This window comes from Calonectris borealis, chromosome 7 (assembly GCF_964195595.1).
Source record: "Calonectris borealis chromosome 7, bCalBor7.hap1.2, whole genome shotgun sequence".
In the NCBI taxonomy this organism is placed as follows: Eukaryota; Metazoa; Chordata; class Aves; order Procellariiformes; family Procellariidae; genus Calonectris; species Calonectris borealis.
This window is the reverse complement of record NC_134318.1, coordinates 28,312,592-28,325,316: the sequence shown is the minus strand read 5'-3', so window position 1 is coordinate 28,325,316 and position 12,725 is coordinate 28,312,592. Positions and strand designations below refer to the sequence as shown.

The window sequence follows — 12,725 nt, the reverse complement described above, 5'->3', positions numbered from 1 at the left end:
CGGCCGCGCCATGTGCTACGTGCGCCTCCGCCCGCCCGCCGCTTTGCGCATGCGCACCAGCCCCCCCCTTGCCGCGCGGGGAGGGGCGGGGCAGCGCCGGCAGCGTCAGTCGCGCGCGGCAGCAGCGGCGGCAGCGTGAGGAGGGAGCGCGCGCGCACCGATATCCCCTCAGCTCCGCTCCTCCGCCATGGCCGCCTACCGCCTCGTCCTCGTCCGCCACGGCGAGAGCGCCTGGAACCTGGAGAACCGCTTCAGCGGTTGGTACGATGCCGATCTCAGCCCCGCCGGTCAGCAAGAGGCGCGGCGCGGCGGCGAGGCCCTCCGAGGTACCGGTGACCGGTAAAAGGGGCGGGGGGGGGGGGGGAGGATAGGGGGTAGGCCATGAGGAAGGAGGGTGAGGCCTAGTGAGGCCGTCTCGGGCCTAATGGGGGTGGTTTGGGGGCCTTCCGATGCGGGGGGAGGGGGCCTCCAGTGCCGGGGGTAGGGCCTCCAGTACCGAGGGGAGAGCCTTGGGTACGGGGGGGCGGGGTTCTCCGGTACCGGTTGCGTCCCCGTAAGGGCGGGCCGGCGGCGGCGGGGACGCGACCGGTACCGGCGCAGTAAAGCCGCCGCCCTTGGCCCTTCACCGGTTGCGTAAGGCGCGGCACTCACCTCCCCGGTGTCCCCTCCCACCCCCCTTTCCCCGGTCTTTTCCAGATGCCGGCTATGAGTTCGACATTTGCTTCACCTCGGTACAGAAACGGGCCATCCGTACCCTCTGGACCGTCCTGGATGCCATCGATCAGATGTGGTTACCCGTTATCCGAACCTGGCGCCTGAATGAGAGGCACTATGGGGCCCTCACCGGTTTAAACAAGGCTGAGACGGCGGCGAAGCACGGCGAGGCGCAGGTGAAGATCTGGAGGCGCTCGTATGACATCCCTCCACCTCCCATGCAGTCCGATCACCCTTTCTACAGCACCATCAGCAAGGTAAGACCCGTTGCTCTCCGTCCGCCTGGCCAGGAGGCTCCTAAAAGCTACCTTAGGTCCCTGCGACATGGACTGGCTTCCTGCACAAGGTCTCCTCTGCCTTTGTTGCAGCAGCCAGGACTGTTGTGCATGGTGCTGGCTGGCGTTGGGCTGAGTTTGTCCCACTCCCTCCTTGGGGAGTTGAACCCCTGGGCATTGTACGGACAGATTCAAAGCAGAAGGGACGATACCTCTGTTAATCATTAGTCCCGTGACCTGTGCATGGATGTTTGCTGTGGTCTCTTTGCCCAGAGCAAGCAATGTGTGGCTTTCCCTAGGAGAGGCTCAGAGCCCTGACCATAGCTGAGCTCAGCCTCAAACCTCAAAGGCGCTTCCTTTCTTCCAAGCCTGGCTTTGCCTACATGTAGTAGGTCCCCAGGCAGAGAATTTGGGGTGGGGGGATGAAAGCCCTGCTGCTGCCTTTCTACGCTGTGTGGGGCTGCTGCATGAGCGTGGCTGTTCCCCCAGGACCGTCGCTACGCTGACCTGACAGAGGACCAGCTGCCAACGTGCGAGAGCCTGAAGGACACCATCGCTCGGGCTCTGCCTTTCTGGAATGAGGAAATTGTTCCGCAGATCAAAGAGGGAAAGCGAGTCCTTATTGCTGCCCATGGCAATAGCCTGCGTGGGATTGTCAAGCACCTGGAAGGTACGTCAGCCCTGCAAGGGTATTGGGGGGGTTTCCCCGCTGCCCCAGCTGGCACTGTGCAAGCAGGGCCATGAGTGACAGTGCCTCTGTCTTCGCAGGCATGTCGGAAGAGGCTATTATGGAGCTGAACCTGCCCACTGGCATCCCTATTGTCTATGAGCTGGATAAGAACCTGAAACCTGTCAAGCCCATGCAGTTCCTGGGGGATGAGGAGACGGTGCGCAAGGCCATGGAGGCCGTCGCTGCTCAGGGCAAGGTCAAGAAGTGAGGGCGGGCAGCAGGCTAGCACGTAGTAGAGCCCCCCGCCGTCCCCCACCCCTCTGTGCACACCCCCCACAGCCGTAGGAACTTGAGGCTGCGCAGCTGGAGCAGCTCCCCAGGATTAGGCCCGTTCCTTTGGGACCAGGCTCCCCTCTGCAGACAGCCTGGGGCCCGGGAGCGAGGGGCGGCGCGCGCGGAGGTCTGGTGTGAAGGGGAGCTCTGGCTCTGCCAGGCAGCGACCGCACGCCTCTCCGTGCCGAGATCCCAGCCCTCGGGCCCTGTCTGCAGGGGGACGCGCCGAGCGATCCCTCACCATGCCAGGCTCCTCCTCTGCTTTGCTTCCCCGGCAGCTCTCGTCACCCGGTTACTGTAGTTTTATTGCTTGATTTAGTCATCCCGGGAGCAGTGGGGCGAGCGCAGCGCAGGCAGCAACCAAGGTGGGTACCCCATCCCCTCGTGAGTGTGCGGCACAAGGATCGGGATGCGTCGGCACTGAAAGGGTTGTATTTTGGTGCATGTGGTACAGCACTGAAGGGCAGTACTCGCGACTCTGGACCTAGCTCTGCCAGCCCCTGCTTTAACTTATTGCCTTTGGACAAGGGCGAGGGAGGGAGCGGGTCGTCTGGAGGTCCATGTCTGCCATGTGTTTCCCCCAGCCGCAGCCCATCTTAGTCCTGCTGGTGAAGCAGGTGCCGTTGTGCCCCATCCCACATGTGTGTACGTGGCCCTGTTGCTGTGGCCTCCCCCTCTGCTGGTGCCGTGAGCCTGGGCTTGCACGGGGTCAGTGTAACTGTCTGATAATAGCAGCTGTCTTGTTCCAGTTCAATAAAGAGTAATGCGCAGTATCGAGGTGTAGGTGCTTTCCTCTGCCACGTGCTCCCGGGCGCTTGGGGCTCCCTGCCCCGCACCTCCCTCCGGCTCCTGCCACGTGCGTGAGGCAGCAGTGGCGGCTGGGCGCAGACGGGGGTGCAGAAGGCACGCTGGGCTCAGGGGAACAAAGCGCAGCTCCGCAATCCCCGCCGGAGAGGGCGACGCCCTGCCGCGCTGTGGTTTACTGGCTCTGGGTGCAGCACGCCCTCGTCCCCAGGGCGGGCAGGGCACGTGTGGCCAGAGGAGATGCGGCGCCCCAGGGTCGAGCCGCAGCCTGTACCCGTTATCAGTACAGGGGCAGGGAGACAAGCTGTTCTCCATGCTTGACACCAATATGGGGAAACCAGCCTGGCGAGGCGAGTGCCTGGAGCCAGCACCGCTCAGCCGCAAACCAAAGCTCTGCCGTTCGCCTCACTGTGGCAAAGCCACTGGCTGGGTTGTTCCCCTTCCCCGGCAGCGGGCTGGGAACACGTGCTTCCTCCCAGCCACGGTGCTGGGGAACCTGTCCCCTCAACAGCCCTGCTATGGGAGCCAGACCAACAGGCTGCAGGCAGCCCTGGCCCCCCCCTCTGGGCCATAACTGAGCGGAGTACAGAGCTCTCAAAAAATATTTATTATCCACAAATAGAAAATCCATCCGGCCAGCGAGGGCCTGGCTGGCCGTTCCAGCCTCTTGCACACATGGAGGAGGCTGGAGCCCAGGGGCTGCTCTGGCCCCACCAACCCCAGCCCGGCAGCCCCTCGCCCTGCAGGGTCCCTGCAGCTCCTCAGGGGCTGCTAGGTCTGCAGGAACTGGGGCTGCACGCGGGCCACCTTACGGAAGTCCTTGGTATGCGTCCGCGGGCACTGCATCTCACACCAACTGATGGGCACCATCTGTACCCCTAAGGACACCACATGTCAGGGGTTCCTCTTCCCGAAATGGCGTTCCTCCGTGTGGAAAGGGAGGAGGCTGCATCAGCTGCCCCTCAGGCAGGGAGGAGGCAGAACTGCCCGAGCCCGGGCCCCGTCCCTACCTGCCTCGCTGCGCGCCACCACCACGCCCAGCTCGTTCTCCGCCGTGCTCAGCAGGTAGTTGGACTGCGCGTCCCCCAGCGAGATCTGGTTAGACAGGGGTTAAGGGAAAGGCCTCCCCGAGGGGACTTGAGCAAACCCCCTGACCCCAGCGGCCCTCCTGGTGCAAGGGAAAGGATACGACTTTGGCCAGGACTATGTCACCGGGGCGGAAACTCTTGTACACTTCCACCTGCACAGGAGAGAGCAGGCAAAACCGCACAGCCTGTCGGAGCGCTCGTCAGCGCCGGGACAAGTGCCCCCCACCAGCAGAAAGGAGGAGCAGGGGTGGCTGCAGTAGCAGAGTCACTGGCAGAGCCTCACTGACCTTATCTTTCTCCGTGGCTCGAATATCTTCTCTCCTGAAAAAGGAGACGGAGGGATCTGAGCGCCAGCGAGCGAAGGCGACTCTCCAGCCTGCGGCAGGAGCTGCCCCGGCCTCCCTGGGCGCTCGCCAGAACTTGCTGGACACCTGCCCGGTGCTCAGGGCAGAGGTCCTGCCAGGGCAGCCGGCTGTGCCGCCCAGAAAAGCCTTCCTCCCCCCTTGAGGATGGGGCGCTTGGGCACCCTGTCCCATGGGGAACCCAGCCCTCTCCCTACCGTATGGTCCCCCGGAAGGTGGACTTCAGAGGCGTGGAGCCGACATACAGGATGTGCACCTTGGCGAAGCGAGAGTTAATGCTGCAGACCTGCCCGGAGGAAAAGGGGAATCAGTGCCAGGACCGGCCTGCTCTCACCCCAGTGCACCCTGCTCCAGGCAGGGAAAGGGCAGGGTGCAGGCAGGGAAAGGGCAGGGTGCAGGCAGGGAAAGGGCAGGGTGCAGGCAGGGAAAGGGCTCTATGCGGGGAGCTCGTGTCTCACTCGGCCTCCTCCTCCTTGTGACCAAAGAAGTGGCGGCGGAGGTGGGACACCCGGCAGCAAGCCAGGCGAGGAAGAGGATACTCGTGCAACTCAAGACACACAAATAAGGCTGAGACCCACTATGACCCCAATCCCTCTCCCACCATCAGGACCATACGGAAACCAATCTGGTCTGTGCCACCCTTCCTCCAAGGCACTGCCGCAGGCACTGCCCTCCACACACCCTGCCCCAGAAAGAGTTCTGGAAGGGAGAGCAAAGAAAAACCTCTCCTCAGCCCACCTCAGCTTCGGGGCAGGCAGCAAGGGCAGGGAAGAGAGGCTGGTGTTCCCCATGCCAGTATCTGGCTTCTTTGTGAGCAAGGGACCCAAGGGAGCCACTGGGCTGCCTCTGCCCTGCTGGGAGCCATACAGAGGATAGTAACGAGCCCAGGGGCTCCTCGTTCCACCCCATACGTGCGCAGGAACAAAGGTCCGCACAGGGCAGAGAGAGCAAAGGCTGTGCAGTTTGCCATTGCAGTGCACTCCGGCACCCTACCTTGCATGTCACCACAGCCCCCACGTCGGGCAGGAGCTGGGACTCGGCGTCTCTCACCACCGAGACAACGGGCAGCTGCAGGGCAGCAGACAGGAGGGTTAGCTTGGGGCACGGCCCGTGCACAGGATCACACAGGACCAGGCTCGCAGCAGGCACCGGCCGAACCCCATCAGAGCCCAATTTCCCAGCTGGGAAGAGGCTGCACAGCCGCGGCGCCCGGCAGCCGGCTCTGGGGAAAGGCAGCGCGTGCCGCGGCCGTGCTCACCCCGCTCTCCTCGCCCCTCTTCTCCAGGCAGCCAGCCAGCGAGGAGAAGATGAAGCCGTGCCGGGTGTAAGTCCCGCTGCCAGCCGTGGCCTCCTCCGCGCTGCACAGCCGCTCGCCTAAGGGACGGGTGCGCAGGGGCCGTCGCTGCCAGGGCGCCGAGCGTCCCGCTCCCGCTCCGAGGGTCCCAGGCTCCGCACCGCCCCGGGCATTGTGCCCGCCCCTGGCCGGCCCAATGCGGCGCGACGGCCCCCCCGGGTCAGCCCGTTCCCGCACCCCCCGGGGCAAACCCCCGCCACACAGCCCCCTCCAGCCGCCCCTCGGCTTCAGGCCGCCGCTCCCGTGCTCCTCGCCCGGGCCGCCCCCTCCTCTACACCGGGCACCCCCAGCTCCAGGAGCCCCCTCTCCTGCCCCGGGCACCCAGCCTCCGCCTCCGCCTCCTCCCCGAGCCGCCCGGGCCCGTACTCACCAGGGACACAATACCGAGCGGGAGGCGCCATGTTGGCTGCCGGGAGTGCGCCCGCAGAAGCCCTCATCCTATTGGACCCTGACAGCAAGACCGCGCTGTAAGCGGCGCGGCTATTGGTTCTCCCCAATATGGCACGGAGCGTGGGCGCGTTGCCCGCTGGGAGTTGTAGTCCGGCGCCGGCAGAGGGAGCTTCCCGGCATGCTCTGCGCGGCCGGCACGCAGGCGCAGTGCGGCGGGCGCTGCCCGTGGGGCCGTGAGAGCGGCGGGCCGCCGGGCATGGAGGCGGCGGGCGGCGGGGCGCGGGCGGCAGGTCTGCAACGCCGGACGGGGCTGTTGCTGTGGGGTGTCGTGGGCCTGGGAGGGGCCGTGGGCCTCCAGGGGGCTGGGGGTGCTGTGGGGCTGGGAGGCGATGGGGGGATGCTGTGGGCCAGGACGGGCGGGGAGGCGATATAGGGGTGCTGTGGGCCTCGAGGGGCTTGGGGTGCTGTGGGGCTGGGAGGCAGTGGGGGTGTGCTGTGGGCCTGGAGAGGCTGAGGGTGTTGTGGGGCAGGAGGTGCTGTGGGGCTGGGAGGCAGTGGGTGGTGTGCTGTTGCCCTGGGGGTGCTATGGGGTTGGGAGGCAATGGGGGCCTGGAGCGGCCGGGGGTGCTGCGGAGCAGGGGATCCCGGGTGTGATGGGGCTGGATGCAGTGGGGCTGAGGGCTTTTTGCTGTTGGTGTGGGCAGCCTGCATGTGATGGGGCTGGGTGCCGGAGAGTTGTCTTGGTGCTGTGGGGCTGGGTGCCAGAGAGTTGTCTTGGTGCTGTGGGGCTGGGTGCTACTGAACTGGGGGAGCTGGGCATTGTGGAGCTGGGCGCCACTGGAGGGTGCCACAGGGCTGGGTCTGGGCGGCTGGACCCGGCAGGAGCGGAGCCCTGGGGGAGGCCCAAATCTAAGGTTCCCCCCCTCACCCCGGGCTCTGATGTTGCCTGTGGTTTTGGCTGTGCTGATGGTTGCTGTCCCACCCCAGTGCCCCACTGGGATGTGGGGAGGGCCATGGGCAGGGCGAGAGCTGGAGCCCCAGTGCCTGACGGCCAGGGAGGGTGCATGGCTCTGCTGGACCTTCATGCCTGTGGCTGTGCAGGCAGGTGCCTGGGGACAGAGGGAGGTCCTGCCCTGGGGCAGGCTGGCTGCCTCCCCTGTGGGCTGCCTGCTCAGTAGCTGCCAGCTTTGTAGGTGAGGAAACCTCTCTGAGGGGCAGGTGGGTGCCGTGTGTTTGGAGGGGAGGGCTGACCCCAAGACCTGTTGCTGGCTGCAGCATTTTGTCTCTTAGGACACTGAAAACACAGAGACAGGTGCCACACAAAGGCTGCACAGCAGGAAGTTGTTGCTCCACTTTGCATCTGATGTGTTTCAGAGGAAAGATCTTGACAGAGTCAAGGGGAAATGTGAGGAAGGGGGTGGCACTGGGGGTTACATATCCCACCTCTCCCTTACCAGAGTACAGGAAGCCTGGGCAGGACACAGGACCCCTGCGACCTGGGGCAGGCTGGTGAGTCTGGTGTCCTCGTGTCCAGCTGCTCCCAGCCTTGGGGTCAGTCCCGGCTCATCTGGCAGGGGAGAGGGGAGCCCCTGGCTCCTTTGGACAGCCCACTTGGATGCTGCAGCTCCTGCCCTTACCCTCCCTGCTGCTCCTCGAGGGCTGTGCAGCGGGCACGGCAGCTCGGGGAGCCGGTCCCTGCTGGACAGGCTCTGCAGCGTGGCAGCATCACCTGGCACCATGCCGAGGCAAGCGCTTGGCCCAGGCTCAGAATGTGCCTTGGCAGGACCCCGGGGCAGCCTTGCTGCTTAATATTGATGAGCTCTGCCTGCGTGGAGGCCTGGGGGCCCCAACCCTGCAGATCATTTTCCCAGCTGTTGGGCCAGCTCGGGTTCCTCCTCGCTCCCAGCATGGCTCTCAGGTGGGATGAGGGGCTCAGCGGGCAGGGGAGCACTTCACAGCATCGCCTCGGCCTGGGACTGCCCCTGGGCCGCTCCTTTGCTGGCACATGGCGTTGTCCAAGGTGAATCCAAGCGAGGGAAAGGGGAAAAGTGTTGGGACTTTTGGAGTCGGGCTGTGAGGTTGGGAAGGGTGCAGGGTGGCCTCTGCGGCTTGGTGCAGAGGTTGAGGTGAAGGGAAGTAGCATCCAGGCCCTGCTTTTTGGGGGTGAGGAGAGGGACTAGGGGAGGAGGGGTAGTCCTGGCCCAGCTCCTCCACATACATCTTGTGTGGGTTCCCCTGTTCCTGAACCTAATGGGAAGGGCTGGGCCTGGGATCGTCCCTGGAACTGGCCCAGCATCCTGCATTCTCGTGCCTTCTCTGGTTTCCTCTGAGTCAGACTCTCCATGTCGCTCCCCCGGCCCCCTCCCCGCCAGGAAAGACGAGATGGGACCAGAGAGCATCTGAGCCCAGATGCTGAGGGGCCTGTGCCCCCTGCTCCATGCAGAGAGCTGTCCCAGCGACAGTGGCCTACAGCCTCCGGGAGTGTGGGCTCAGCTCCCCCTGCTCTGCACCCTTGTGCAGGGCGAAGGAGAGGCCCCTCTCCCTCCGGTGCAGGGAGCTGCACGATCGGCATCAGCACGTCCGGGAGGGGAGACGCTTCCTGAGGGACAGCCAGGCAGCAGAGTGGCCTGCCCACGCCGAGCTCCTCTCCCCCCAGGCGTGGTGTGGCAGGGATGAGGAGCCGGCAGCGGATGTTTGCGGCGGTGATGCGCCTGCTCCTCAAGTGCCTGCGGCTGGGCCGGCGGCGGCGGTTTAAGCTGGTGCGGCAGGTGGAGCAGCTGTGGCAGTACGGGCACCTCTGCCTCCGCTCTCTGCTCTACAACTCCTTCACCAACGGCGACGTGGTGCTTGACTCCCTCTTCGAGCCCGTCTACTGGCTGGTGGACCACGTTACCCGGTGGTTCGGCGTGGTGAGTACCCTTGGCGTGGTGAGTACTCTCACCAGGCAGAGGGGCACCCGGCTCTGGCTCTGGGGCTGGGGCAAGCGTGCTGCTGGGGCAACTAAGTCTCAGGACTGCCTGTGCTCTAGGCAGGAAGGGAGTGGGGACCTCAGTGTGTGGTTCAGATTGGTTTCCTGTAGCTGTATCCCGCCTGTGCCTCTCCCCAGGCACTGAGGGGCAGGTGCTGCCCGCTCCGGTGACCCAGGCCCCTTTCCTGTAGGTGTTTGTGGCACTGGTGATCGGGCTGACGAGCTCCATCGTGGCCATCGTGTACATCTGCCTGCTGCCCCTCATCTTGCAGACCTACACGCCTGCCTGGATCTGCTGGCACCTCGCCTACGGACACTGGAACCTCATCATGATCGTCTTCCACTACTACATGGCCATCACCACCTCGCCCGGACACCCACCGCAGGTGAGGCACTGACTGGCAGTGCAGCCTCTCCCAGCTGGTCACTGGGGACCAGCTACAGACGGTCACTGGGAACAGCTAAACCAGCTGATGGCGTCGTTGCAGGAGGCCTCCTCCAGATCGGGGCAGCTGGGCTGGGCAGTGCGGGGAGGGGAGGCGGGGGGGTCACAGGGGAGGTGAGGAGCGTGGGGAGCAGGGGACGGGTGCAGGGCTTGGGTGCACAAATCTCTTCTGACCTGTGCGCAGGCCAAGGACGATCTCACCGGCGTCTCCATCTGCAGGAAATGCATTGCCCCCAAGCCGGCTCGCACCCACCACTGCAGCATCTGCAACAGGTAGGGCTCCCTCCCTCTGCCCACCACAGCACTCAGGGCAGCCTCCGGGACCCCTCTCCTTGCCCCCCGCCACGCTGCAAGACCAGGGCCCCTTCCCCTCTGCTCTGCTGGCTTCTTGCCTCATCTCTAGCAAAGCACGCAGGGGTGGGGGTCTGCCTGCCCCCTCCCAAACACGGTGCTTGCGCTGGCACTCAGACTGGCGCTGCTCTCCTCCCTCACAGGTGCGTGCTGAAGATGGACCACCACTGCCGTATCCTTCTGCAGTACTAACCCACGGCACCCACCCTCCAGGGAGGAGCTGGCCCTGCTTCCCTCTTCTCTCCCTGTCCCATTCCTCCCGAGTCAGCCAGCACGGGGAAGGGTGCTGTGGGCCAGGCCCAGAAGAACCGCCCTGGTTCCTGGGGTGGGTTTGGACCCATGGCCCATCACGGTTACACACCTTTAACCCCAGAGGCAGCCTGGCTAAACAACTGCGTGGGACACTACAACCACCGCTACTTCTTCTCCTTCTGCTTGTTCATGACCATGGGCTGCATCTACTGCAGCATCAGCGGCTGGGAGATGTTCCGGGACGCCTACGCAGCCATCGAGGTGAGCAGGCAGGCCCTGGCCCTTGCCCTGCCGTGCTCTGAGGCTGCCTGGGCTCCCCAGGCTGTGCTTGCAGAACAAGGCTGGGCCCGGCCTGGCCTTGTAGTGACTTTGCTTCCCCTCTCCCTTCTCCGGCAAGGCCCCCAGCTGCCCTGGTCCTGCGGGGGGTGAGGGGGAAGGGCCCCCTCCTCTGAGACACGTAACTGGTGCCCTGTTTTCCATCCCCCTAGAGAATGAAACTGCTTGACAAGGAGAGACTGCAGGTGGCTGCCAACCAGGTGGGACATCCCTGCCCCCCAGCTGCTCCAGGCAGTGTGGAGCAGAGCTGCCCTGCAGGCTGGGTCCTGCTTGGGGCCCTGCTCTCAAGGAGCACCCCACAGCCAGAAATGGCCCCCATGCTCGTCTCATGTGTCAGAGAGCTGGGACTGGCTGGGCAGGTCTGCTACAGGCACTGCCTCCAGCAGCTTGGGGTCTGCTTCGCCGTGCACTCAGCTTCCAGGAGCTTTAGCTGGTGGCAGCTGCTTGGCATGTGCTGCTCAGGCCCTGCTCTCCTGGGGAAGCTGCAGCAGCACGTACCCATCTCGCCCTGAGCATCAGCTGCGGTGTGGTGCGGTGTCCTGGCCACGGCTGCTCCCCGCCCCCTTACCTCCAGCCCACTGCTTCTCACCCGTGTGCCGGCTCTCAGGTGTCTGTCTGTCTCCTGGCTGCCTCCCCATCACCCTGGCTGTTGTGTCGGTTCCAGCCACAGTCCTTTCTAGCTGTCCAAGTTCCGCATCAGTGAGGGGTGCAGCAGTCCCCCTGTCTGGCTTCAAGCTATAAAGCAGCTTGGGTAATCCCGTCCCCCTCTGGTCCTTTTTCAGACATACTACCAGACCCCACCGCCCACCTTCTCCTTCCACCAGCGAGCTTTCCACAAGAGCGTGGTCTACCTCTGGGTCCTGTGCAGGTAACGGGTCCCAGGGGCTGGGAGCGAGGGTGCTGGGGGAAGCAGCGTGCAGTCCCCTGACCTGTGACATTGCTTTACCTCCCCGGGGCTGGGCTGGCTTGCTCTAGCACAGATATCCCTGCCCTGCCAGCTCTCGGGCCACAGAGGAGAGATTTCGGTGCTCTGTCACAGGGGTTAGACCAGCCCACCCCACCCACCTACGCAGTCGTGGGTGCGGGGAGACAGCCTCAGCCCCCCACAGCTGCGGCACCAGGGAAGGAAGACCTGTGTGCAACCTGTGCTGTCCCTTGCTGTCCCTAGCTCGGTTGCATTGGCCCTGGGTGCCCTCACGCTGTGGCACGCTGCCCTCATCACCCGTGGGGAAACCAGCATCGAGCGGCACATCAACAAGAAGGAGAGGCAGAGACTGCAGAAGAAGGGCAAGGTGAGCGCAGCCTGCGGAGCAGGAAGGCTGGCTGGGGCAGAGCTGGATGTGACGTGCGTCTCCCCGGCCTGCAGGTCTTCAGGAACCCCTACAGTTATGGCGGCTGGGATAACTGGAAGGTGTTCTTGGGCGTGGACATGCCAAGGTAAAGCCCCGGAGAAGCCCCTGCCTGGGAAGGTGGTGGCTCAGCAGCGCGTGGGGGTGCTGGGACACTGGGGCTCTCCTTGGGTAGCTGGGGCAGAGCAGGACAGCGAGCATCCCATGCTGTGCTCTGCTCTGGGCTTTGCAAGGCAGGGAGGACCCAGGCATCTACTGCCTTGTGGCTTCTCAGCCCTCCCGGTGGCAAACTCTGGCCTACCCAGCACCCCTTTGCCGAGAGAGTCCTGGCTGAGGAGCTCAGCCATCGTGGCAGCTCGGGGACACGGGCTCACAGCCCTGGCTTGGCTCTGCAGAGCTGAGAAGCGCTGAGACTTCAGCTTTTTGCTGTGGCCTCGCTCCTCTCCCCACAGGCACTGGCTCACCCGCGTCCTGCTGCCCTCTCCTCACCGGCCCCACGGGACGGGCCTGAGCTGGGACCTGCCTCCCTGCGTGACCGAGCAGCGCACGCCGCTCCTGGCCATCTGAGGCCCGGGTGCTGCAGACATCCTCCCCGCAGGCAGGGGAGCGCACAGAGGACCCACTCTGCCACCGCGGCTCCCTTTGGCCCAAGCGCCTGGTGGAAGGGGGGTGCTGGCACACACTGCTGACTGGAGCCAGAGCCACGGGAAAGGGCTTGGACAGTGTCAGTGCCTGGACGTTTGCGCTCTCAGCTCCTTGGGGGCTGCAGGCAGCCCCGGGGGGAAGGCGGCAGAGCTGCTGCTCCCGGCTCTAGCTGAAGGTGCTGCCCTCGCTAGCACAGGTACAGGCCAGGACGTGGCCCAGCTCGGCTCTCCGGCAGGGCTGGGCACAGAGGATGGCACCCCTGCTCCCCAGGCACTCCCCAGGGAGCCTTTTTAAGACCACCCAATAAATGTATTTTTTTTTTTAAGGGAGTCTGGCTCTCTTCCCTGGTGGGGGGTGCAGACTTCTGGGGGCAGGGGAAGAGAGGGACA

The 12,725-nt window shown here is 64.8% G+C and overlaps 3 protein-coding genes across 13 annotated transcripts; 2 read left to right on the top strand and 1 right to left on the bottom strand.

The window, feature by feature from the left end:
- Positions 1 to 5: 5 nt before the first annotated feature.
- PGAM1 (phosphoglycerate mutase 1) lies at positions 6 to 2,765 on the top strand. Its single transcript, XM_075154842.1, has 4 exons — positions 6 to 326; positions 697 to 971; positions 1,479 to 1,659; positions 1,758 to 2,765. Exons 1-4 carry the CDS (start codon positions 188 to 190, stop codon positions 1,925 to 1,927), a joined length of 765 nt encoding a protein of 254 aa, XP_075010943.1. The 5' UTR covers positions 6 to 187; the 3' UTR covers positions 1,928 to 2,765.
- A 623-nt stretch (positions 2,766 to 3,388) lies between these two features.
- EXOSC1 (exosome component 1) lies at positions 3,389 to 6,053 on the bottom strand. 3 transcript variants are annotated; one of them, XM_075154844.1, is made up of 8 exons: positions 5,971 to 6,053; positions 5,505 to 5,620; positions 5,240 to 5,314; positions 4,444 to 4,532; positions 4,172 to 4,205; positions 3,986 to 4,036; positions 3,807 to 3,891; positions 3,389 to 3,720 (listed from the first exon to the last, which is right to left on the bottom strand). In XM_075154844.1, exons 1-8 carry the CDS (start codon positions 6,035 to 6,037, stop codon positions 3,644 to 3,646), a joined length of 594 nt encoding a protein of 197 aa, XP_075010945.1. In that variant the 5' UTR covers positions 6,038 to 6,053; the 3' UTR covers positions 3,389 to 3,643. The 3 variants fall into 3 exon arrangements, with proteins under 3 accessions (XP_075010945.1, XP_075010944.1, XP_075010946.1); XM_075154843.1 differs by having other exon boundaries at positions 3,389 to 3,674; XM_075154845.1 differs by having other exon boundaries at positions 3,389 to 3,666.
- Positions 6,054 to 6,182: 129 nt separating this feature from the next.
- On the top strand, positions 6,183 to 12,661 carry ZDHHC16 (zDHHC palmitoyltransferase 16). 9 transcript variants are annotated; one of them, XM_075154833.1, is made up of 11 exons: positions 6,184 to 6,280; positions 8,647 to 8,899; positions 9,150 to 9,344; positions 9,588 to 9,676; positions 9,898 to 9,926; positions 10,134 to 10,267; positions 10,495 to 10,542; positions 11,125 to 11,210; positions 11,511 to 11,634; positions 11,709 to 11,779; positions 12,144 to 12,661. In XM_075154833.1, exons 2-11 carry the CDS (start codon positions 8,663 to 8,665, stop codon positions 12,256 to 12,258), a joined length of 1,128 nt encoding a protein of 375 aa, XP_075010934.1. In that variant the 5' UTR covers positions 6,184 to 6,280; positions 8,647 to 8,662; the 3' UTR covers positions 12,259 to 12,661. The 9 variants fall into 9 exon arrangements, with proteins under 9 accessions (XP_075010931.1, XP_075010929.1, XP_075010930.1 ...); XM_075154836.1 differs by lacking the exon at positions 10,495 to 10,542; XM_075154830.1 differs by lacking the exon at positions 12,144 to 12,661 and having other exon boundaries at positions 6,183 to 6,280; positions 9,231 to 9,344; positions 11,511 to 12,137.
- The last annotated feature ends 64 nt before the right edge of the window (positions 12,662 to 12,725 follow it).

Bases quoted from the DNA above. Each gene is read 5' to 3' on its own strand.
- EXOSC1 (XM_075154843.1), bottom strand. From the start codon at position 6,037: ATGAGGGCTTCTGCGGGCGCACTCCCGGCAGCCAACATGGCGCCTCCC. The intron at 5,621-5,970 runs GTGAGTACGGGC...CCCGTCCCTTAG, and splicing joins CGCTCGGTATTGTGTCCCTG to GCGAGCGGCTGTGCAGCGCG. The intron at 3,892-3,985 runs GTATCCTTTCCC...CTGTCTAACCAG, and splicing joins ACATAGTCCTGGCCAAAGTC to ATCTCGCTGGGGGACGCGCA.
- PGAM1 (XM_075154842.1), top strand. From the start codon at position 188: ATGGCCGCCTACCGCCTCGTCCTCGTCCGCCACGGCGAGAGCGCCTGG. The intron at 327-696 runs GTACCGGTGACC...GGTCTTTTCCAG, and splicing joins CGGCGGCGAGGCCCTCCGAG to ATGCCGGCTATGAGTTCGAC. The intron at 1,660-1,757 runs GTACGTCAGCCC...CTGTCTTCGCAG, and splicing joins GATTGTCAAGCACCTGGAAG to GCATGTCGGAAGAGGCTATT.
- ZDHHC16 (XM_075154828.1), top strand. From the start codon at position 8,663: ATGAGGAGCCGGCAGCGGATGTTTGCGGCGGTGATGCGCCTGCTCCTC. The intron at 8,900-9,149 runs GTGAGTACCCTT...CCTTTCCTGTAG, and splicing joins TTACCCGGTGGTTCGGCGTG to GTGTTTGTGGCACTGGTGAT. The intron at 11,211-11,510 runs GTAACGGGTCCC...TGCTGTCCCTAG, and splicing joins TACCTCTGGGTCCTGTGCAG to CTCGGTTGCATTGGCCCTGG.